The sequence below is a fragment of the Helianthus annuus genome, chromosome 2 (assembly GCF_002127325.2).
Source record: "Helianthus annuus cultivar XRQ/B chromosome 2, HanXRQr2.0-SUNRISE, whole genome shotgun sequence".
Classification (NCBI taxonomy): Eukaryota; Viridiplantae; Streptophyta; class Magnoliopsida; order Asterales; family Asteraceae; genus Helianthus; species Helianthus annuus.
The window spans coordinates 83,317,153-83,341,526 of record NC_035434.2 but is presented as its reverse complement, the minus strand read 5'-3'; the positions used below and the strand labels follow the sequence as shown (position 1 = coordinate 83,341,526).

The window sequence follows — 24,374 nt, the reverse complement described above, 5'->3', positions numbered from 1 at the left end:
TAAACAAAGCTTAACACTCCACACATTCACTAAACACGCCACACATTGTTTAAAACCGCCATACAACTTAAAAAAATGGCTCAAGTTATTGCATGGAGGTTTGAGAGGTCAGAGAGACGCTTTGTTCTAAAGTTCTCTAACAGGAGAAGGGTGAAAGTCAAGACAATCAAGGCCATACTTAGTATGGATGAAGCCGTTCAAAGGGATATTCTGGCCTTTGGGATTCCAGTGGCCTACGATTGTGAAAGGACTCGAATGGTAATAAGAAGATTAAAGAGAAAATTTCCAACAGATGATGATGATGTTGACGATACTGATCTACCAAAAGTTACCAATTGGAGTTTGGATGAAAATCAAGAATGGTGAACGTGAGTTATCAACACGGGGTGGATTATTCATTGATAATGGACGAAATGTTGAACACAGATAAACTACATCTTCTTGAACAGCCCTGTGATTTAGCACCTTCAAACGATGCAAGATCCAGCGTTGTGAAGATATTTAAGTAGAGGATGCAACAAAGATGAAATAAGATATGGCGTTAGACGCCAATGTACAAGATGATGATGATGATGAGAGTGATGAACAAAGCGATGGTTACATCTCTGATGTAATACCATCCATAGAAGACTATTAGTTTTTGTTTAATTTCTTCTTAGTTATACTCTTTTGAATTATTAATGAATTATAATGAATTTAAAAATGCCATAAACGCCAAGAAATTTACCTTTATAACATATATAGGGTTTATTGAACTGTTGAAATCTACAAAAAAACCTAATGAATTTGGGAACGCCATGGACGAAAAGAAGCTAGAATTACTAATTGATTTTAATGAATTTGGGGACGCCATAAACGCTAAAATATTTACTATGTAATACAAAAACGATTAATTCATCGAGGCAGATCTAAAAAAACGCATAAAACGCCAGGTACTATTGAATCTAACTAAACGCCAAAAAACTGAAGCGGTGTTGTGAGACGCATTGAAAAAAAGAATATAAAAGGACAAAAAAACCCCTCTGCTCTTCATTATATCACGTGCCACGTGTAGAGCCATGAACCTTTCTCACCGTTTCTCACACTTTAAGGCGTTTTCTCCTGATCTCGTTTCTCTCTCTCTATATATATATATATATGTATATATAAACACCCGCTAGTAGTTTAAACCAATAAAAAGGAAAACAATTGTTGAAACAAGAAGAAAAGTTAGATAATTGGCTGAACTCTTCAACATGTTTGCACACAATGGAGAAGACGATGATTGTTGATTTGGACTTGTTGTTGTCTTCTCAATTGCACAAGCATAACTGCAGCGACTTGGAGCAACAACCCTATAGACACCACTGCTTGTTAAGAGGTATACGTCTTTGTTGTTGTCCTGTCCGAATGAAAATATGTAACCCAATGATGGAAGTGAACTTCCAGGAACAATGCTACATGGTAGAGGAGAGTCTGAGGCGCATGTAAATGGAATCTTGCTTGAAGTGAAATTCCCGCTATCTTTAGGCATTTCAGTGGCTGCCCACATTGCAGTTGCATAAAGATCTGCATACAGATAACTGCAACAAACAATAAGCAAAATGTTAACTAGCTAGCTAGTCATGGTCAGTTAAACTTTAAACTTTGAACTACATAAAGCCCATGAAATATTAATGTCCTTGTTTTAGACCACCTAGTTCGTAACTAGTGTTTCTTTTAAGGGTGTTAATCGTGTTGGGTCACTGGGTTAAATTATCTAAGAGATATTTTTGTATGTTTTTTTTTCTTATACAAATGTTCATGTTAAGTTTTGTAGTGTTTTACAAATCTTTTCATGAATTTCTATTGTTTTATGATCAAAATAATAGTTAGATTGCAACAAAAGTGAAATTTATGGGTGAATATTAGAATTAATTATATATGCCAAACTTTTATCATTTTATTGCAATAGAGGTTCTAATTGCCAAGGGAATGGACCCAAACACCTAGATCACTACAACCTTGTTTAGCATTAAACTATTAAAGGTCAAAAATAATTTACACTACAAAACAAATTACGTTCATACATTTGTGTTACACATTTGTGTTTGAGTGATAAGATGAGAGCAAAAAAACCTTTTTACCTTCCATACATGCATGGATCAGTGTTGGATCTATAGAACAACCCTCCGGTAATAGAAGCTGAGCCTTCCTTCTTATTTAAGTCATAATGGCTATAACCTGTCACTGGAAAAATCGGATTGATGGAACCCACTGACGAGTTCCTTCCAGACGTTTGCAAAGGAGAGAAACGACCAGGTCCTTCGTAAAGTCGCCACCCGTAGTTCCCATCTTTCATGATCAAGTTCACTTCTTCGTATTCATCCTTTAGACAAAAAAAAATGTTTTTAAAAAACGAATACTAGTTCAATAGGAACAAAGGTTTTGCATAATACCTGGCCTATATCACCACAAATGAAGTAGGATGATCTTTCCGAGTCAAAACTACAACGCCAAGGATTACGTAATCCCAATGCCCATATTTCCGGTAGCAACTCATTGTCTTTGGTATATGGATTGTCCTTCGGAATAGAATAGTTTCCCCATAGCGCGAGTCGTGAGATGTCTTCTTCACCTAGAGAATATTCATAACAAAATAAATATACTAACTTCTTATGCTTTATCGGAAAAAGTTATATTTTATTCTAATTATATATTTTTTCAGAAACTTTTATCTCGAAAAATGTGTAGGAACCGAGTAAAGGTGAGCACCTTTTATGGAGTATAAATCATTCACATCTAACCTACCAAAATCTGTGAGTGGAATTTTATAAAGAGTATAAAAAGTGGTTGTGAGTGGAATAGAGAGACTGTTCATCTGTATATTTGAGGGGACACTACTCACCCATATATTTTTTTAATCTATTTTGAAAGTGATTGTGAGTGAAGGAGAGAGAAAAGATAATGATAAAGGTATAAAAGAATATTATTTAATTGAAAAAGAGAGAAGATGTAGTGTTTTTTAGTGTAATTTAGGGTGAAAAATTGATGTAATGGATGTGAATCTCTAAGTGAGGCATTTTTGTGCATCACCCTGCTTTATGGTTTTTATTTAGAATCGCTAACCTATAAACAGGGGAGAAACCAGAGGTTTTGGGGTCTCATTTTCTAAAAAATGAAAAAATTAGTGGAAATCTTGTATGGTTTGAGAAAAATTAGTAGAATTTGTAAAAGTTTAGTAAAAGGAACCCCTTGAAAAAAGTTTTTGAATCCGTCCCTATAAACTACTCCTAATTGTACACCAATGTTCACCATGGAACTAGAACAATAGAACCCTTAACCATTTTTAGGATAAATACTTTTACTACATAATTTGATATCATTACATCATCTGTTGAGGATAAACGTGCCATTTTCAGTCAGGACTAGACTAGATCATTTTAAAAGCTCATGTGCCTAAAAACCAAGAAAGAAAAGCAATGCATGTAATTTCTTTCACTCAAGCATGTTTAATTGTAGACACTGGCGGAGCTTAGTATATAGTGGGGGGTGCACCTCGCCTCCCCACGAATGTTTCGGTTAGAAGTGTAAAATTTGTCTGAAAATTTTAAAATTTTATAGGATTGTCCACCCAATTATTTTGCCTAAATATTTATACAATATATAAATTGGGTCCCATAACTTTCTGCCATCTCGAAACTTTTGGTCAAACTCCACCACTGATTGTAGAGTTCTCCACTTCTATAACCAATGCATCCAAAACACAATGGTAATTGATGTTTCATAACTTATAACCCAATGTTTGTCTCATAGACAAGCAACAAGAGTTTTGTCAAAGGTGTCACAACAACCCCGTTAGGAAGCTACCCATCAAGTATTAGCCCCACCCAAGTTCATTTTATTGCCAAGTTTTCTTTTCAACCACATGCAATGCACCAAAAAATGTCTTTTAAATGCAACTAAATTAGAGACGTTAGACCTTACAAATACTTAAAAGATAAGTTTCAAAAACGCTTTCTAGAAGTCAAAAGGTCGCCGGAATCTGAAACTTGCCGGAAGCTCGACGAAGGGTGTCTGCCGGGATAGCGTGCGAGGTCGCCGAAATATTTTGGTTTGACCTTTCCTTCTATCTTGTCTTTCTTCTCTTCCATTCACCGACGGGAGTTTTGCCGGACTTCGAGAGAAGGTAAACAGTCACCGTTCATTATAGTAATCAAAAGCTGTCGTTCACCTGAAACAGTGCCGGAGGCTCGACGAAGGGGGTTTTGTTGGGATAGCGTGCAAGGTCGCTGGGAATTTGGCTTGACATTTCCTTCTATCTCGTCTTTCTCCTCTGCCATTCGCTGACTGGGGTTTCACCGGTGGTAGGGAGAATTTAAACAGTCGCCAATCATCTATAGAAGTCAAAAGTCCATCATTTATACGAAGCTGGCCGGAGGCTTGACGAAGGGGTGTATGCTGGGATAGCGTGCGAGGTCGTCGAAATATTTTGGCTTGACCATTCCTTCTATCTCATCTCTTTCCTCTTCCGTTCGCTGACGGGAGTTTCGCTGGAATTCAGGAGAAGATAAACAGTTGCAACCATTTAGATCTTTAACCGACATTCTTAGGCCTCAATTACTCAGAAGGATTAATGGCGAGATCTTTAACCGACATTCTTAGGCCTCAATTACTCAGAAGGATTAATGGCGAGAGAGGGCATGGGCGGAAAAAAAAAAGAAAGTTTGGCGGGTGAAGGAAGAAAGAAAGCCAGCCGGGAAAGAAGAGAACCCACGGATCGACGTACAAGTGAAAAGTGCAAAACATAACTCAAGTGAAAAGGCAACAACCTTCTATGTGACGAACTTACCAGATCGGACGACAGGAAGAGATCTTTGGATCGAGTGTCAACCATGTGGGGTAATATGTGATGTCGTTATTCCGAAAACAAGAGACCATGCAGGAAGGGTATTCGGTTTCGTCCGTTTCAAGAAAATAAAAGATCAAACTAAGTTATTGCAGGCTTTAAATAATGTGTGGATAGGGAATAAAAAGATAAAGGTCAATGTGTCCAAGTTTAAGAAGGAATGGACAACAGAGGATATAGGGAGACAAGGATATCGGTATGAAGGGCCAGAATACAATGGTAATGAAAGAGGAGAAACTGGTAACATACAGAAGAAAGAATATAATGACAAGAAAAATATATATGGTCCGGACAGTTTTAACAGAGAACAAGTATCATATAGAGACATTATGACTAGGCACAAAAAAACCGAATGGGAAGGGATAAGGATCCAGCTAACAGGAGAAGAAACCGAGATTAGTAAAGCACTAAAGAGAAGATCGCTGATTGCAGAGGTGAGAAACATGGAAAAATTGAAAGCACTGGGAGAAGAACTAAAAGAAAATTTTCCAAACACAATGGAGCTTAGATATTTGGGGGTACGAAATTTCTCATCACATTTGGAACTCAGGTAGAAGCTGAAGATTTCAGGCTGGGCTTCAGGGGGTATTGGGAAGAAATGTTTACGGAGGTTAAGGAATGGAAAGGAGGACCAGAAAAGTTCGAAAGATTGGCGTGGATTAAGTTAGTTGGTATTCCGATTATCCTATGGAGCAAAGAAATAGGAGAAAAAAATTGGGAATTCGTTCGGAAAAGTAGTGTTTCAAGAAAGAATGAACATTAATAGTAGGAACCTGAACAAGACTAGGTTAGGGGTAATAGTGAACACTGGGAAGGAGATAAAAGAAGAAGTGAAAGTAAGCTTTAGGGGGTAAGAACATACGATATGGATATCGGAACTATCAGGCATATGGGCACCGGAATATATTCCGGGGAGATGTTTAGTATTAAATGAAGTTAACCAGAAGAGGGAACCGGAAGTTCAAGATGCTTCGATGGAGGACCAGGTGACGGAAGTTCGGGTAATGGAAGAATAACCGGCAGTTGTTGGGACTGGAACCAAGGAAGATGAATCGATGAGGAATCAAGAGGTCAAAGTGGAGAGAGAAATAAATGAACAGTCGCAAGGAGAATCCATTTTCTGTGAAAATTGGGAAGGACTTTTTGGGAAAAATAAGGAAGTCAATTAAGAATCGGGTAATAATGAGGGGGTAGACCAGGAAACATCAAAGGGTGACTTTAAGGAAATCAAAGACATATATTCTACTGGGCCGGTAAATAAAGAAGGGTTTAAAGCCAAATCAAAAAGAGGAGTAAAAGAAAAGGTCCATAAAAAAAGAGGAAGCCCAACACCAAAGAAGAAGACATCCTGCGCCGGGTATTTAGTAAAAAGTATATCATAATCCCAGACCTAAATGAGGATATAATAGACCCAACGAGTAAATTACAAGTTTTGTCCTTTATGTTTACACCAAATTGTAGGCGCTGTTCTTTAGCGCAAAAGTTGACGAGTTTTGTACTTTATGTTTCAAAATCTTGCACGATTTGTCCTTTGAGCCTAACTCAGTCAGATTTTTTTTTGTTAAGTATGGTCATGTGCCTTGCACACATACTTGGCATTTAACCTATGCATGGACTATTGAGTAAATAACTTATAAATAGGGACTAAATGTGTACAAAGATATAAATCGTCTCTCCCTCTCTCTCTATTCTCTCTTTATATCACCTATCATCAAGATCCAACACCACCATCTCATTCAAGATCCATCACAGAACAACAGGATCAATCAAATAAACACGCTGCCCCCATCTCTTCTCTCACGGCTCTCTCTGTGCCCCTAGATGACCGCCGGCCATCATTCCGAGTGGCGGCATCTGAGTATCTAACGAAACAACGGTGGCAGTACAGTGGACCAGTGGCGGCAGCTCCAACAGGTGGTGGAAGAGGTGTTTTCGTGGGGTTAGGTGACGGCGTAAGGTGGAGATGGCGAAGGAACCACCACAGGCGACGGAGGCGCTGTGGTGGTGGTGGCCGACGAATAGAACGGAGAAGAGGAGAGGCATTCTGTGGTGGTTTCCGGTGTCCTGAGACGACAACGATAATGGTGTTCCGTCATAAACCTAGGTGGCCGCTGTGGTTCGGGTCCGACAACTGACGTCAGCAGCAGGTGGATATCGAGCAGGTTCATTCTGCAATCATTACTTCTTACGAATTCATGTGGTTTTGACTAAACTTATTGTTGGTGCACTTACGTCTGCTGACTACGTCTTGCATCGAGTCTTGAAGTTGAACAGATCAGACATGACACGGAAACCTAGAATAGCATGTTTATATAGGGTTCTCTTATTTGTCACTAGGCTAGGTCCGCTTATGTGTCAGTCTTGTTTAGGTTCGCTTTTGTGTCATGTTTAGGTTACGATCGCTTATATGTACACTTCTAGGACCGCTTTTCTGTCACGTTGTAGGACCGCTTATACGTACATGTACATATAAGCGGACCAGCATGTCTATAAATAGGTCTGTAGGAGCGATCCATACACATAGTTGATGGTGTTTGTTCCGGTATGCTGCCGAAGTGCTGTTGAATCTTGTAATCGAATTGAAGATCAATAATACAGCAAGTTTAAAGTGAATACAGCTTCTATAGCACCGAATTATTAGTTTCCGCCTCTTACTTCGGATACGAACTTCTCTGAACGACTCAAACAGGGCCGAGAACGATCCTACAATTGGTATCAGAGCACAGGAGGAGGAGTTCTTGCCATTTTAGCTGCATTTCTTCTGATTTTCTACACTTTCTTCACGTTTTTCAAAATTTTCACGGTAAAACAAGCTCAAAATCACACAGTGCACTCGGAATCATGAATTAACAAACCCTTGAAGTTTTCAGAACTAAAATCGATCTAGAAAGTGGTTTTTTAGGAGGTTCGCTTTTACGTACTCGCACAAAAAGTGAAGTCATCAATCAGGACCGCTCCAAATTACGTGTCTGGTTCGCTCCAAGGAACATTTTTGAGTGGGTTCGCTCGAAATTTCAGTTTGGCCCGCTCCAGTGACAGTTTCTGGATCGCTCATTTGACAGTTTCTGGTTCGCTCATTCGTCAATCTGACTGGTCCGCTCATTAGTCAACTCATCGGTTCGCTCGAAAGACAGTTCACTCGAAGGGATTATTTTTTTGGTCCGCTTATCTGAACAAGTTTACTGGTCCGCTTATTTGATCAAATTTATTGATTCGCTTTTGTGAACAGGGTGTTAGTTTTGAAAATTGTGAATGATGGATACTGAATTTTATAACGCTTTTGCTACTCCGACCTCGATTACTCAGAGTGCTTTGATTGAAAACGAAACCGGAACGTCTCAGAAACCACCAAAACTCATGGATATTGACGATTATAACGTGTGGTCTGAACGTTTTGGCAATTGGGTAGAAGCTTATCATCTCGATGCGTGGGAACACACCGAAGAACCATATATTAAACCCACAAAGAACGACGTTGTGAATGGTACTCCGCTAACACTTAGAGAGATGAGTACAACAGATAAAAAGAAATATCGCGATGAGAAATTGATGGTGAGTTTACTTCAGCAAGCGATAAAAGAAGATATTTTGATACTGCTTCAACATGACGGAACTGCATATTCAATGTGGACAGAATTGGAAGCAAAGTTTACGGGAAGTGATGATATGTTAAAGAACAAAATGTCTCTCATGAAGAAAGAATTTGATTTGTTTCGGGGATTGAAAAATGAAAACACCAAGCAAATTATAGATATATATTGTAATTTGGTTAGAAATATGACGAAACTTGGTATTAAGAAAGATACTGATGAATTAATTGAAAAACTTGCAGATGCGCTTCCATATGAAACATGGGGAACATTTTTGATGATGCTGAAGTCCAACAAAGCAGAATATAAAAAGATGAAGCTAGGAGACTTCATAAAGCATTTGGAAGCTCAAGAGATGGAGCAGAGAAAGATCGCTAGGATGAAGAACTACGATGGAGAACAGGATATCAGTTTGTACTACAAGCATGGTGTTACTGATTCAACAAAGTTTTCTCCTAAGATCGAAACTGCTTACAGTGTTAAAGATTCTCCTGAGAAGAAGGCATCTCAAGGATCAAGCAACAACACAAGATTTTCATCTTTCGATCCTAACATCTTTGTAACAAAGAATGGTAGAAAACTTCAGTGTAACATTATATTAAGCCTTGAAAATGATCAAGACTACACTGAAGAGATTGCTAAAAATCAAATGTCTTTGTTAGGGATGATTTTAGAGTCTTATAGTTGTTTTGTTGCAGGAAAGATCGGAAATCCAATGCTCACAAAAGAGGATTACGATCAAATTGATGCTGAGGAAATGGAATTGATGGACATTAAATGGTGTATGGCAAGTGTGATGAGACGTGCTGAAAAGTTTAAAAAAATTACTGGCCGTGATGATTTTCGTGATGCAAACGTTTCAGCTTTAGGTTTTGATAAATCTAAAGTTACGTGTTTTCGTTGTAGGGAGAAGGGGCATTTCAAGAGGGAGTGCAAAAACCGTGAAGCTACCGGAGCCCAGAATCCTTTCGAAAACAACGATTATCACAAGAAGGCCATCTATCATCAAATCACACCACCAGCACAGCAGCAGGCACAAACAGCTCATGGGAGAGATGTGATGGATAATTTGAAAAGAGCATGTGCTGTTAGTCAGGGAAAATATGATAATTTTACCTGGGAAAAGTATCTTCCGAAAGACAGCAAAGTGTGTTTGGCTGAACAAGATGATGAGAAGTTGGCTGAAGATTTTACTTGGGATGATTTTTGTCCAGATCAAAAACTTATGGCCAAAGAGATGTCCAAAAATACTTCTCATGCTTTCTTTGCTAATGCTTATGATTTGAAATGTGCAGAAAGGTGCAGAAAAGTCATGGAAGCTGCTGAAGAAAAACGAAGAAGGATCAGAGAAGAGGCAGAAGAGGAAGAGAGATTGAAGGAAGAAGCTAAAGCTGAAAAGATGAGAAGAGCTGAGTTTTTACAACCGAGCAGAAATGTCAAAGAAGTTCCAGAATTTGAAGTAAAGATTGAAGCTGAACCGGTCATGGTCCAAGAAAAGTGCATGAACTGTGATTCGCTGATTAAGCAGAACAATGAGCTGTTGCACAATATTCACAAGTTGAAAGAATCGTATGATACTATGAACAGAGAAATCAACAAATATACAGATTCTGATGGTGAACAAGCTGAAGCTATGAATACTTTGAAGATAGCTTATCTGAGACAGCTTGATACGGCAAACTATAACATAAAGAAATGTGCAGATCTCGAGCTGGAATTGGCAACACAAAAGATAGAAACTGAGAAAGTCAAGAAATTATTAGATAGTTACTCATGTTCTACTTTTGTGGTTGACAGGATTTATCCAGTGGTGAAAGATTTAAAGACGTTCAAAGAAGAGGAGACATTGGATGAAGAAAAGTGTGTGACAAATGTTGAAGAAAGGTTGAAAGCTTCTGGTAAGAAACCGAGTGTATCTTACAATAGATGTCCGCCTCCGGTCGAAAATGGATATTCACCTCGAAAACCAAATTCAGAAAGAGTCAATAAAGCGATCAATTTGAAATGGGAGTCTGGGTCGTCGGATAACTTACCAGAAAGTATTGATGTCACATATACGTCATCAGACACTGATCATGAGTCAAAGTTGATAAAAAGTATGGTCGATCAGGTGTTAGACAGCGATGACAATGAGAAGCCAAAACCGGAGTCCAAACCCGAGTCAAAGTCTGGGTCAAATACGTCAAAGCCGACAAATAAAAAGGACAAACGGGTTTATGATAAAGAATTTTTACTTTCGAAATCTAATTTGAATGATGAATCAGTCAAAGTGGCATATACTTTGAAAGGTTCTGACAAATTATATTCAGATGAAAGTTTTCCAATAAGAAGTGTCAGATTTGAAATGATTCAAAAGGTTTTCAAAATAACAGAAATTAATATTTCTGAAATAAAAGATTTTAATCTTAATGGAAAACCTAAACAATACACTTCAAGAGATCAACAGAGAATCAACAAGAAAATGGGTTACAATTGTGGTTACAGTTTCCAACAGAAACCAAACCATAATCGTAATTTCAAAAAGAAAGGTCTTGGTTTTATTCCACAGAAAAACTATAAAAATGAAAAAGTTTATAAACCAAAAACAATGTTTGTTGCAGGAAAAACTACAGAAGCTGAAAAAGAAAAATCATTCAGAAATCAGACGAATCAAGAATTCCTTGCTAAAAAGCAAGAGGACATGAAGAAGACGGAAGATCCGAAGAAGGTTGAAAAGAGATCTTGTTTTCAGTGTAAAGCTGTGGGTCATGTTGCGAAAGATTGTCCAAAGACATTTCGACCAAAACAAGAAGTCTCAAGAAAAATGAAAGAAAAAATTGTTGAGAAGACTGAACTGTCAACCCGGAAGTTCACAGGTTTTGAGAATTCAACTTATGAAAAAGGAGAATGTTCAAAGAGTGCTTCCAAAAGAATAGACAATGCTACAAATCAGAAATGGGTTGTAAAAGGTTCAGGTAAAAAGTCTGGTGATGAATCTGATTCCATAAAATCAGAGGAGTCATGTGTTGAGAAAAAGATTGAAAAGAAAATTCCGAAAATGGACGATGTGAATTTTCCGCCACTGAATGCTAAAAATTACAAATCTAAAATCGGAAAAGTTGAAATTTCAAATCGGTTTTATTCTGACAAGAAGAAAATTGATGTTGAAAAAACTTTTAACGGAAATGTAAAACGCATCTTTGGAAAAATGGTCAGTGGTAAGGCCCAAAGCATTAAGGATTTTTATGCTTCCAAAGGATGGGTTTACAAGTCGGTTGAAAGAAACAATGAAAACAATGAGGTTACACCAAGGAAGGTCAGGCTTGGGTGGATATATTTTTTCAAGAATAAAATCCTGACTTGCCGGAGATCCCAAGATGGTATTGTGGATCATGAATCGGCATCTTTCTAAATCTGTTTGTGAGGTTTTTGCAGGACTTGCCGGAACTCCCAGGTTTGTAAGCGAGGAGTAGGTATCGGCACCTTGAGAATTCAACCAAAAGATGGTAATTGGTTGAAAAACAGGTTTGAAATGCTTAATTGCTAAATCTTCAAGTGGTTGTATGTTTGTGGTTGTTATAAGTGGTTCAGAATGAGAACCAGTTGCTCTTACAAGTGGTTAAATCAAGGTCATTAAATTGAACTTGATTTAATCATCATTCATGAAATTGGTAAACAATGTGATGATTTTGCCCCATTTTTACAAAAGGTAAAAGCAACTAAACTTATTTTCCGGAAAAACCATTCTGATTAAAACAAACTTAAGTGTTTTGAAATCATTATGGGAAAATAGTTTGTTGTGAGGGGGAGTTCTGATTGTTTAAGCCAAACGGATGGAGAATTGAAGTGTTTCGATATCAGTTGTCAGGTTTTGTACAGTTTGTTTTCAATTTTCATTAGATGTATTTGAATTTTAGGGGGAGTAAGAATTTTTAGAAAATCCAAAAACATCAGAAAATTTGAAAAAAGCCAAAAACATGATAAAACTGAAAAAATGAGTTTTTGTTGCATAAAAGAGGAAATGATAGTACATCAGTGGACTATTACAGCACGCTAAAGAATTGTAAAGTCAAAGTGTGATAAACAATCCTACTGCGGATGTGTCAGTAGATTTTCGCACATTTAGTAAATTGAAACGAGATATAAACCTAAATCAAACTTACTTAATTCGTGGGTAACTATTCTTGGATATATGGGTAACCCCCGAAATCTTGTTTGAAAGGTCCCGTATTCTGAGATACTAGGTCTTTATGCTCAGTGATATCTGGGGTATTATTCCGGGACTTCTGCTGTATGGAAATACTGACCTAGTCCTCGAATAATACTTTCTGCTAAAAGCTTTGAAAAATAAGCTCGCCCTTAGCAATCTGATTAAACAATAAAATTGATAGTCATTGCTGTTGTAAAAAAGATCCTCTAAAGGGGACCCACCAAAAGTCGAGCCGTCATCTCTCTGCTGAACGGAAGTTCTGACCTGAGCTCTCACGGTTTCGCATCTACCCCTTTACAGATATCATCTGTGGTATACTCACCTGTAAGACTGAATATTTGGGATCTGGATACAGGAGTATATTCAAGTGGAGTGATACACAATTAAGTTTAAGTCTCTAAAACATTAATCTCGTATCTCGAATCAATTGAAATCTGTGTGAAAATTTAAGTGGACAAACATACTGACAATCTAGGTAAATTGTTTAGAACTAAATATGTAATCAAGCTTAACGGTGTTTGTGATATGTTTCATAACTGATATGATCCTCTTGCAAAAACTCACAAAAATATTGTCTGTAAATATTTCATTTCTGCATTTACTTTCATTCAGAAATTCCAAAAAGATTTTTGGTGTGTTTTAGCATAAATTTTTGAAAAGATAAAACAGATTTTCGACAACTGGTGTTGAGATGCTGATTTTCGAAATTCAAAGTGCTAAACTTAAAGAACTGGTTTGGGGAGTGTTTGTGTGTAGATTGTAAAGTTGTTTTGATAAGAATCAGTAATAAATTCTTGAATGCAAAATCATTATAGCTTTGTTTCAACATAATTTCTAAATTGTAGAAAAGTTTTAATCTTTGTAGAAACTTATGGTTTGGTAGAGATTGTGCAGGTCTTGAGCCAGATATTGATTCTCAGAGAGAATGGAGCCAGGTATCGATCTAGAACCTGATGGGAGCCTGTTAACGATTTTAGAATTAGTGAAAGTTTGAATTCCAGACTACGATCCCAGCTATGTGAGAGGGGGAGTCTGAAGACACCGAGCCAACATTCAAGAGAGAAGAGTTTGTTGATGATGAAAAAAGAGAACGAGGATTCTTGAAACGACAGATATTTCAAAGGCAGATTGTCGACTAATGAAGATTGTAGTTTGACATGTGCGAAGACTCTATGAAGACTCCGTCAACATCCGAGGGGGAGTCTGTTGGTGCACTTACGTCTGCTGACTACGTCTTCCATCGAGTCTTGAAGTTGAACAGATCCGACATGACACGGAAACCTAGAATAGCATGTTTATATAGGGTTCTCTTACTTGTCACTAGGCTAGGTCCGCTTATGTGTCAGTCTTGTTTAGGTTCGCTTTTGTGTCATGTTTAGGTTAGGATCGCTTATATGTACACTTCTAGGACCGCTTTTCTGTCACGTTGTAGGACCGCTTATACGTACTTGTACATATAAGCGGACCAGCATGTCTATAAATAGGTCTGTAGGAGCGATCCATACACATAGTTGATGGTGTTTGCTCCGGTATGCTGCCGAAGTGCTGTTGAATCTTGTAATCGAATTGAAGATCAATAATACAGCAAGTTTAAAGTGAATACAGCTTCTATAGCACCGAATTATTAGTTTTCGCCTCTTAATTCGGATACGAACTTCTCTGAACGACTCAAACAGGGCCGAGAACGATCCTACACTTATGCCGATTTTGACTTTGTTAGGACCGTATTTGGTTAATTTGTTCGAATCTGTGTGTTTTTTTGGTGTGTATTTGATGTGAATTTGGTGATGATTGTGGATATTAGTGATTGATTACAGATAATTGGTTAGTGAGGTACCAGTTCGGATCAGAATTTGTATTAGAATTTGGGGTTTGGTGTCGAAACGAAGATGTGACTAAAGCTGTTGTTGTGTAAATGATTCCGGTGATGTCACTGCAAGGTGGTTGCAGGAGGCAGTCAGGCAGGGGTGGTGGTGATGGTGGATACGGTGGTGATAGTTTAGATTTTTTTCCAGTTTTATAGATATAGTCCTTCAATAACAAGTCTTTACAAAATAAACCCTCAGAAGGTTAAATGACAAGTATGCCCTCATGTGCAAGGCACATGACCATACTTTACCAAAAAATTTGACTAAGTTAGACTGAAAGGACAAACCGTGCAAGATTTTGAAACATAAAGTACGAAACTCGTCAACTTTTGCGCTAAAGGACAGCGCCTGCAATTTGGTGTAAACATAAAGGACAAAACTTTTAATTTACTCAGACCCAGCAGATCCGTTTCAATTAGATGACCTAATCTGGGAAATAAATCCTCACACGAAAGCAACTAAGAGGAAGAAAGGGGGTACAGGAGATAAGAGCATTAAAAAGCAGAGAGGGGAACGTTATAGCGTATCGGACCTAAACGAAGCAGGAAGCACTAGTCAAGATAAGTTCACAGCAGAGGACTGGGATCTGGATAGTCAAAGAAAAGAAGACGTAAACGATGAAGACAAGGAGTAAGAACGAGAAGTTTTAAAGAAAAAGGAGAAAACAAGGCAGGAAGAGCTGGACAAGGAAACACAGGAAACAACAAAACTGGGGGAGATCCTGAAGATAAAGGTACGTAATTTTCAAAACCATGTGAGAATGGCAGTGGAGGGAGAATGGGTGACGGATAAAAATCAATGAATATGCCAGTAAATATTCGAGGGGTGGGGAGGGAGGAAAAGGCAGGGTGGATAAGGAAATCAGTAAGGGATAATAAAGTCAGTTGTTTATGTATACAAGAAACATAGGTAGCAGGATTAAACAAGGATAAAATCAGGAAGTTCTGGCCTATAAACGATATGAGTTTGGTAATAGTAGATGCACAAGGGAGATCAGGGGGTTTAGTAACGATTTGGGACCCTCAGATTTTTAAAATGACAAAAAATATAAAGAGCGAGCATTTTGTGATTATAGCTGGGTATATAGAAGGAGTGGAGGAAAGGTTGAATGTGATCAATATATATGCACCAAATGATATGCGGAAAAAAAGAGCAGTTTGGAGGGATTTACATTGCCTTAAACAGCAACTAGAAGGCCTTGTCTTAATGGCTGGTGACTTCAACGAAGTTAGAATTGAGGAAGATAGGTTGCATTCGAAGTTTGATGCTAATAGCGCAATGATTTTCAATAAATTTATAGCGGAAGCTGGATTACTGGAATATCAAATGACTGGTTCAAGATTCACTTTTATGACGGAGAGTGGTTCAAGAATGAGTAAGATAGACCGTATATTGGTGTGTAATGCGTTTATGAACAAGTGGCCGAACACGAAATTAGAAGCATTATCAAGGCACCTATCAGATCACAACCCGTCATTGTTAACATGCATAACAAAGGACTACGGGCCGATTCCTTTTAGACTATAATTCTTGGCTAATGAAAGCAGGGATAGACGAAATAGTTAAAGAAACCATAGAAAATCAAGTTAATGGGGAGGATTAGATAAAGAACATGGGGGCCTTATTAAAGAGCATAAAAATTAAGATTAAGGAGTGGGGTAGAAGGGTAAAAGAAAAGGAGGAAAAAGAGGTTGTGGAAGCAAAGAAAAGGGTGGAAGAGATAGAACATATGGCTGAAAAACGGAAGCTGAAAGAAGAAGAAAAGGAAGAAAGAGTTAAAGGGGGATTTGAAATAAGAAAATAAGAGAAACAACAGATAGCGGATCTAAAACAAAGAGCAAAGGTTAATTGGGCGAAACTGGAGGACGAAAATTCAGGATTTTTTCATAGAATGGTAAGCTGTCGTAAGTCAAGGAATCAGATTAATAAAATGCTAATAGACGAAGGATGGTTAGCGAACCGAAAGAAGTAAAAGAAGGTATCCGGAAGGTTTTTATGGAGATGTTCGAAGAACCAATGAAGAATAGACCATCCATGGATAGGAGAGGATTTACAAGCAAAAAACTCATAGAAAATTTTACAAGGAAGGAAGTCAAGGAAGCAGTTTGGGCGTGTGGAGAGGAAAAGGCACCGGGACCCGATGGGTTAACTTTTAAGTTAATGAAGAAATATTGGGAGCATCTGGAAAACCTTATGTAATGAGGATGTTGAAGCAATTTCATGACTGACCAAACATCCCGATGGGATGTAATGCGTCTTTCATAGCTCTAATCCCAAAGGTACGTGACCCGACAGTAATCAAGCATTTTAGGCCCATCTCTTTAATTGGTATGTTATACAAAATTATTGCTAAAATACTTGCTAAAAGGATTAAACCGGTTATACCGGATTTGGTGAGTAATACAGAAACGGGGTTTATAGAGGGAAGGTTCATCCTGGAGGGGCCGTTAATTGTTAACGAGGTCTTAGCGTGGGCAAAAAGTTGTCAAAAGCAAATTTTCATTTTTAAAGTCGACTTTGAAAAGGCGTATGACTCCATCAATTCGAAGTTTATTTTATCAAATTTAAAAGCCATGAATTTTCCGCTCTTGTGGAGAAAATGGATTGGGGCAGGCTTTAGGTCGGGTAGAGCATCTATCTGGTAAATGGGTCGCTAACAACTGAATTTGGGTTGTCTCGTGGGCTGAGACAAGGTGACCCATTGTCACCTTTTTTATTTATTTTAGCACTTGAGGCCCTAGACGTTATAATGAAAAAGGCATTAAAGACCAGGTTATTTAAAGGAGTGACTCTCCCAAGGGATGGAACAGTGATTTCACATTTATGTTACGCGGATGATGCCATATTCTTAGGAGAGTGGTCGGAAACAAATACAAAAAATCTGAATAGAATTTTAAGATGTTTCTACTTATGTTCGGGACTTAAAGCAAACCTGGGGAAATGTAATCTTTTTGGGTTGGTGTCCAAGATGAAGACATTGACGTAATGGCAAAAAATCTAAATTGCAAAGGTGGGAGTATGTCGTTTAAGTTTTTAGGTATCCCAATTGGAGCAAATATGAAGAGGGTTAAAAACTGGAAACCGATTGTGGATAAGTTTAACACAAAGCTCTCGTCATGGAAGGCTAGATGCTTTTCTATGGCTGGGAGAATCGTTTTAGCAAAAGCCGTACTAGGAGCACTACCAAATTACTACTTCTCAATTTTTTTAGCACCAAAAAAAGTGATTGCGGAACTTGAAGCCATAAGAAGAGATTTTGCATGGGGTAATAAGAACAGATAATGCAAAATGAGATGGGTAGCATGGGATAAGCTTGTCAAGGCAAAAGGCTACGGGGGTTTAGGAATCGGAGATATTCGAAGCACAAATTTAGCACTTCTAGCAAAGTGGTGGTGGAAGTATAAACAAAATAATCGAGCTCTTTAGGTCAAAGTTATAGATTGTATTCACTTGGAACAAAACTTAGTTTCGATGATTCCATCAAAAAATAAGTTAAGTGGGACTTGGAAAGATATTTGCAGCGTTGAAAAAGCTTTTGAAGCCGTAGATCTGTCTCTAAAGAAAAATCTGGTTGTAAAGTTAGGTAACGGGAAGAATACGAGGTTTTGGTTAGATTCTTGGGTGGGAAATCAGTCTTTGAGAGATCGGTTTCCAGCGATATATGCACTAGCAAAGGATAAGCAAATAAGGGTTGACCAATGTGCAAGAGTGGACGAGAAACCAATAAAATGGGTTTGGGAGTGGGGCCGTGGGATGAGAAGTGATTAAGAGAAGCAACAGTATGAAGAATTGGAAAGCTTGTTGAAGGAATACAAGATAGGAGCCAACGAAGATGTATGGAGCTGGAAATCAAAACAAAATGAAGACATAACAGTGGCAATGGCAATATTAAGAGATGCACTTGAAAGAACCAATCTAGACAATAGAGATACACCATGGAAACATTGGAACAAATGGGTACCCCCAAAAGTTAATCTTTTTGTATGGAGAGCGATGAAAAGACGGATTGCGGTAAAGGTGGAATTAGCACGGAGAGGTATACAACTGGGAGATCAGACGTGTTCAAGATGCAAAAGCGAGGAGGAGTCGGTGGAACATCTTCTAATAAACTGCTTGAAGACTCGGGCAACTTGGTGGAACATAATGATATGGTTAAAGCTTCCGCTACAAGAAGATATTGAGTCATGTGAAGATGTATTGGAACGAATAGATGGTTTCAATGGATCGAGGGAATGGAAGACGTTGATCAAGGCCATTGTTATGACAGCTATGTGGCAGATTTGGAAGTCTAGAAACAATGTTGAGTTTAATAGAAAGGAAGGAACGACAACAAATACGGTGGACGGCATTAAAGAATTATCGTATCTATGGATCAAAGAAAGAGCAAAACTGAAGGATTTGGTATGGGAGAGGTGGAAGGATTTCAATATAAGAGATATAATAAAGTAGTATAGTTTTGTTACGTTTTTGTTTTGTTTCCTGTTTTGCTTTGTTTATTCCTGTACTTTTGGGTTTTGCAGCTTCCTGGCCCCCGTTCTATAATCATAGAATTTTCGGCGTTCAAAAAAAAAAAAAAAAGAAAAAAACTCAAAAGATAAGTACTGAAACCCTAGTGCAATAAAACATAAGCTTGCCCATAATAAAACTTGTAAAACAAAAAACGTTTCTAATCTTGCCCAAATTAAAAAATTTTGATAATCAATCCGGTAGGCAACGAGGCCTAGATCTTGATAGCTTAGTTATATCGACTTTATAGATAGGTTTGAGGATTAGAAACACTTACTTGGTATGTTATCAACATCCAACCTCATAATTTTTCCCAACAACGACCTTTTGTTTTGGGAAAAATTCTGAGGATCACCAACGCCTCCTCCATCGCCCATCATAAAATAGAGATACCCGTCATCAGGTCCAAATAGAATCTGTCCACCATGATGCCCCGTATACGGAAGCCCCATCGTGAAGATCCGCCTTGTTTCTTCCGCTGAAACGCTTGGAATCTGGTGAAAGATAAACGAACATATCATTAGCGATTATTATCTAAAACACTAAACAAATGAGTATACAATTCTATCAGAAATCTAAAAACACAACTAGTTACCGTGTTGTATTCTGCAACCACAGCTTGATACTGGCACGGCTGCACCCCGTTATCATGTTCTAGTTCCGCAGGATCACAGTTCACATCAGAGTTGCAAGCACACCTTCCAGCACACCCGGGCCGGTCGGATTTATCACAATTGAATGAGGCGAAAAACCGCCCATTACTTGTGAAATTTGGATGAATGGCTATGGACATCAACCCCGTTGCAGTGTCAAAATGAACCTCATCAGTTAAATCTAGATACGGGTTCGATTCGTCTATGTGTAGTGAGCCTCCAGAACCCGGTTCTGGAATAGTGGCTAGCCAGATTTGACCTTTCTGGTTCGCAAACAAGGCGCGGCTGGAACCGTCATTGTAAGCCGCCATATCGATGAAGGAGTCGTTACCAATTCTTTCTAAACACAATCCTTTTGGGACATTGGTTGTAGTTGTTGTTGTGTTGAAGATGGTTTTTTCTCCATTGAAGCATACTGAAGCGTTGGTTGATGGTTCACCGGTTATGGAGCAGAAAGTGGAACTTGATGGCCAGATATCCGTCAATTTGGTGGTGGTGTTGGCTGCTGGTGGAGCTTGGCCTTGTAACAATGGTGAGTTTTCAATGGGTACGTTTTGACAAGAATCCCATACGGTTTTGCAGAAGTTGTTTGTGGATTGGTTAGTTTGTGATGAAGCCGTTGAGCTGCAAAGAACAGGAACTTGCCGACGACCTGTGGAGATTGTGAATAGTTCGGCCGAAAACGGATCGCATTGCTGAAAAAATAAATAAATGAAATTTAACACTTCGGATCCCATACGGTTTTGCACAGGGTGTGAAAATGTAATTTAAAGATATGCTTTATATTAGTTGGGATGGTTCAAATGAAAACCATTTTTATTGTGAAAACTAACTAAAAAAAGTATAAAAACACACCAATTTTTTTTTTTCAATTTTTTATAAAAAATCGCAGTTTTTTTTATTAAGAAAAACTTTAAAAAAAAATTGTATTACACATGTGTAATACTACACATGTGCACTACAAAAAAAAATTATTTTTATTTTTTTTTTGAAATTTTTTATATATACTAAAAGTGGCGAAAATTGGTATGCAAAAAAAAAAAAAAAAAAAATTGGTATGTTTTTTTGGCTTTTTAATTAGTTTTTGAGTTTTCACAATAAATAGTGGTTTTCATTTCAACATTCCTCTACATTAGTTTTATGAGGATATACATGCTCAAACATCAAAACAAAATTAATTCACCCGGCCAGCTCCACCCTGTCTCTCTTTAGTGGCCCATCCGCGCGATGTTAGCGCCCACCCTACCTAGCTGGGCTTAGCGTCCCTTCACCCCTCCCTCCATTTTTTTATTTCTTAAAAGTATATACAAAATATAGTTGTTATATTTACTAAAATATAAAAAAAAAGTAAACCCCTTTACTGCGCACGGGCAACATCGCCACCATCAAAGTTTACCTCATGGGGGAGTTGATTTTGGTGATTAATCACCGGACAAGGAGAGAGGGGGTGGGTAAATGGTGGCCGTCACTCGCTTCTAATCAATTATATTTTTTTTAGATTATTTGGGAACATCACCCCTAATCTTTGGGTGCAAAAGGGGAGTGGAACAGTGTTCCCGTATATATTACAGATGAATAGAATATTTTTCTCTTTCCTTCACTCACAACTATTCCTTATAATATAAATAACTCATTCACATAAATAAATGAAATCCATTGTGAATGCTCTTATAGCCGTTTGGGAATGTTTGGAGCCCTTTTTGGGTAAATCTATATTTTATGAAATAAAAGGTTTCTAATTATGTTTTATACCCGAACCTGATCCGCACCCGGCCAATACCCGAACCCTACCGAACCATATCCGAACCTGGGAATAGGGTATTCTAATACCCGGGTATAGAAAACCCGAACCCAAGTACACAGTGAGTGGAATTTCTGGCCAATACCCGGACTTGAACCTAACTCGGATATTGGTAATACCCAAAAATTTAAAACCTGGTCATACCCACCAGGTATATACTCGAACCTGGGTTTTAAAAGAAACCTGAGTTGTGCACCTCTATGCTATGGTTACGTGGCTAACAGGCTTCAAGTACAACAAATACCAGGCTCACATAGTGGTGCACAATAATAACATAATATATCATTATTGAAAAACCTTGTATAATTCCGATTTGCTTTATCTGTGTTTGCTACAAGTAGTAACATAATAAATCATTTATGATTAACAATTTATACAATTATATATTAACTTATATGCATAAATACATTTAGAAATGAAACTTATTACTTTAGCTGATAAAAATTACTAAGGTGCTCTTTGTTTTTTCAGATATAAAACGTTTGCAGTCTGCCGACCACATTTGCAGATATCTGTAGCAGAAGAGATGGACCAAACCTCTGCAGTGTGTGGGAAGAAAACTGTTTGTTTTTTAAGCCTTATGGTATACAACGACCCCTGCAGATCTAAAAAATAAAACCACCAAAATGGGGGTGTGTTCTCACATCTCACTTAGCACCACCACTCTCCATCGTTTCATCATTTCACCGTCAATATAACCACCACCTCGTCCCATACCAGCCAACATCTCCACCACACCAAACACCACTTATCACCTCCGCCAATCTACACCAGAGACTCGTCACCTACCACCCGCCGCTGCTCAAATTCCGGCTTTTCTCGAGTCACCTCGGTTTTCGTGCTATTCCTTGTCGACATCCAGGTACGTGTTCTGTACAGTTGCGGAGGTCGACGGCCGCTGTGGAGGTGGTAGAGGTCGACGTCGCTGTGGTTTTTGTGTGGGGTCGACGAGGTGAGGGAGGTGGTTGTCGGCGGTGAAGGCGGCTCAATCGGAGGTGGGGGAGGTGACGTCGGGTCAACCGGAGGTGAGGGAGGTGACAGAGATGTGGTGGTGGTAGAGAAGGTGGAGGTGTCGGCTGGGAGAAGGAAGATGCTAGGGTTTGAGAAGAGGTTGGAAGAGGTGCGGAGACATTGTGTCTGCGTGGGGAAGAGAACGCGCAGAGGTTTGAAGACATTTTTTAATGAAATGTCTTCTAAAAACAAACGCTCTGCAGAGCTAAACGTCTGCGCGTGGTCTGCGCGGCGCAGACATAATAGGCCAGAAGAGGGTTTTTTGAAAAAACAAACACCCCTAAATGTTTTTTTCGTAATCATTTTTTTTCTTGATAAATTTTTTAAATCCATATTCACGTAACTGAGTAACGGAAGAGAAAAGTGAATTCGAAAACTCCAGATAATTGACCCCAACTCATAACCTATTGATCTAGTGGTATGGTTTCCCCTTATAAATGTAAGATTACAGGATCGAATCCTTACAGTTACAAGCTAAAGGTAGAATAAGTAAGGTGTTTGAAAACATTTTCGTTCAAAAAACATTCATCCATAATCACATTAATGAGTGCACAATCGTGTGGAAAAAGTCATAGAAGTTCGTGCCAAAAATGATTTTAAATAGATGCTCTAAACATTAATTTTACAACCAACGCATCTATGAGGTTGTTTGGGTTTTTGAGTTTTATATTTGGTTTTTTTTTAACTAATTGGTATCGGTAATTTCACCGTCGTGTTTATAGGCGGGTAGGTTATCGGATTTCTTTGAAATTCATGGCGGACTCTTATTACTGTCGGAGTACTCCGTTTGGTTTGGTCTAGTGGGTGCCTCGAAAGTGCTCGGGATTGATTCTGTTGGCAGTTAGAAAAAAATGGTATCTGACTCACTAGCAGGCCAGAAACCTTCAGGACAGTAATATTAACAAATGGTCAAAAAGACTATTCCATAACTTAAATGTGTGATTTCTGATGACAAACAAGTAATTATAGCGCTTTGTGATCAAACCGTATAAAATTTCCAAGAAAAGATCATACATACCGAGCACAGGATTGATTTGAGAAGGGAAGCACAGTCTTGGCGGGATACATTCATTAATTCAAACCGTTTTCGTATATCCGAATCTTGGGCCGAATTGCAGCATGAAGACTGATTATAAGAACAGAAAGCCAGGGGAGTCTTGGGTGTAAATGGTGCTCCTAGTTCACAAGATTAAGGATGATCATAATGACGAAAACCAACAAAATATATTTGAATAATTAGGGTCATGTAAAACTTACTTGAATCTGTGCAGAGAGGAAGTGAAAGTGTTGGGCTAATGAATATCTGAAGCAAACTTAAAGAGAGGAAGATGAAGATCAAATGATGAACACCCATGGCCCCAACAAAACTGGCTTCTTAGTTCATGATTCAAACAACTCTGAAAACTTATGAACAAAGTTGTAGATAATGTTTATGGGTTTTGTAAAATCTTGATCATTATATGAGTGTACAACTTGTAATGCATGATGTATAATTTAGAATTCTAGATTCAGAGATTTTAGCTTTTGACTTATAATCTGTCAAAGAGGATATCAGATTTTGAATAAGAGGGACATTGTGTGGATTGTTGACTTTATTCCATATCTTCATAATTGCATACATGGTGGTAGTTGATATGATCAGTCTGTTTTATTAATATTGTATTTGTTTGCATTTGTTTATTTACTCAAAATATATAAATATATACTTTTGATCATGACAGGAAGAGTAAACAAATTTGAAAAAAAATATGTTACTTTTTATTGTTGGAGCTTGACTTTCATCAAAAGGCACAAATATAATTTCATATTATTTCTTCTGTTATGTATATATTATTGCAAAATGGGAAAATATATATTAATCCAACTTGGACAATTATGTTATGTTTTTT

General features: G+C 38.0%; 1 protein-coding gene across 1 annotated transcript; it reads right to left on the bottom strand.

Annotated features, from left to right (window-relative positions):
- Positions 1-1,006: 1,006 nt before the first annotated feature.
- Positions 1,007-24,052, bottom strand: LOC110919531 (HIPL1 protein). Its single transcript, XM_022163801.2, has 7 exons — positions 23,743-24,052; positions 23,504-23,661; positions 19,616-20,368; positions 19,298-19,514; positions 2,418-2,596; positions 2,106-2,347; positions 1,007-1,562 (listed from the first exon to the last, which is right to left on the bottom strand). Exons 1-7 carry the CDS (start codon positions 23,837-23,839, stop codon positions 1,157-1,159), a joined length of 2,052 nt encoding a protein of 683 aa, XP_022019493.1. The 5' UTR covers positions 23,840-24,052; the 3' UTR covers positions 1,007-1,156.
- Between the last annotated feature and the right edge of the window lie 322 nt (positions 24,053-24,374).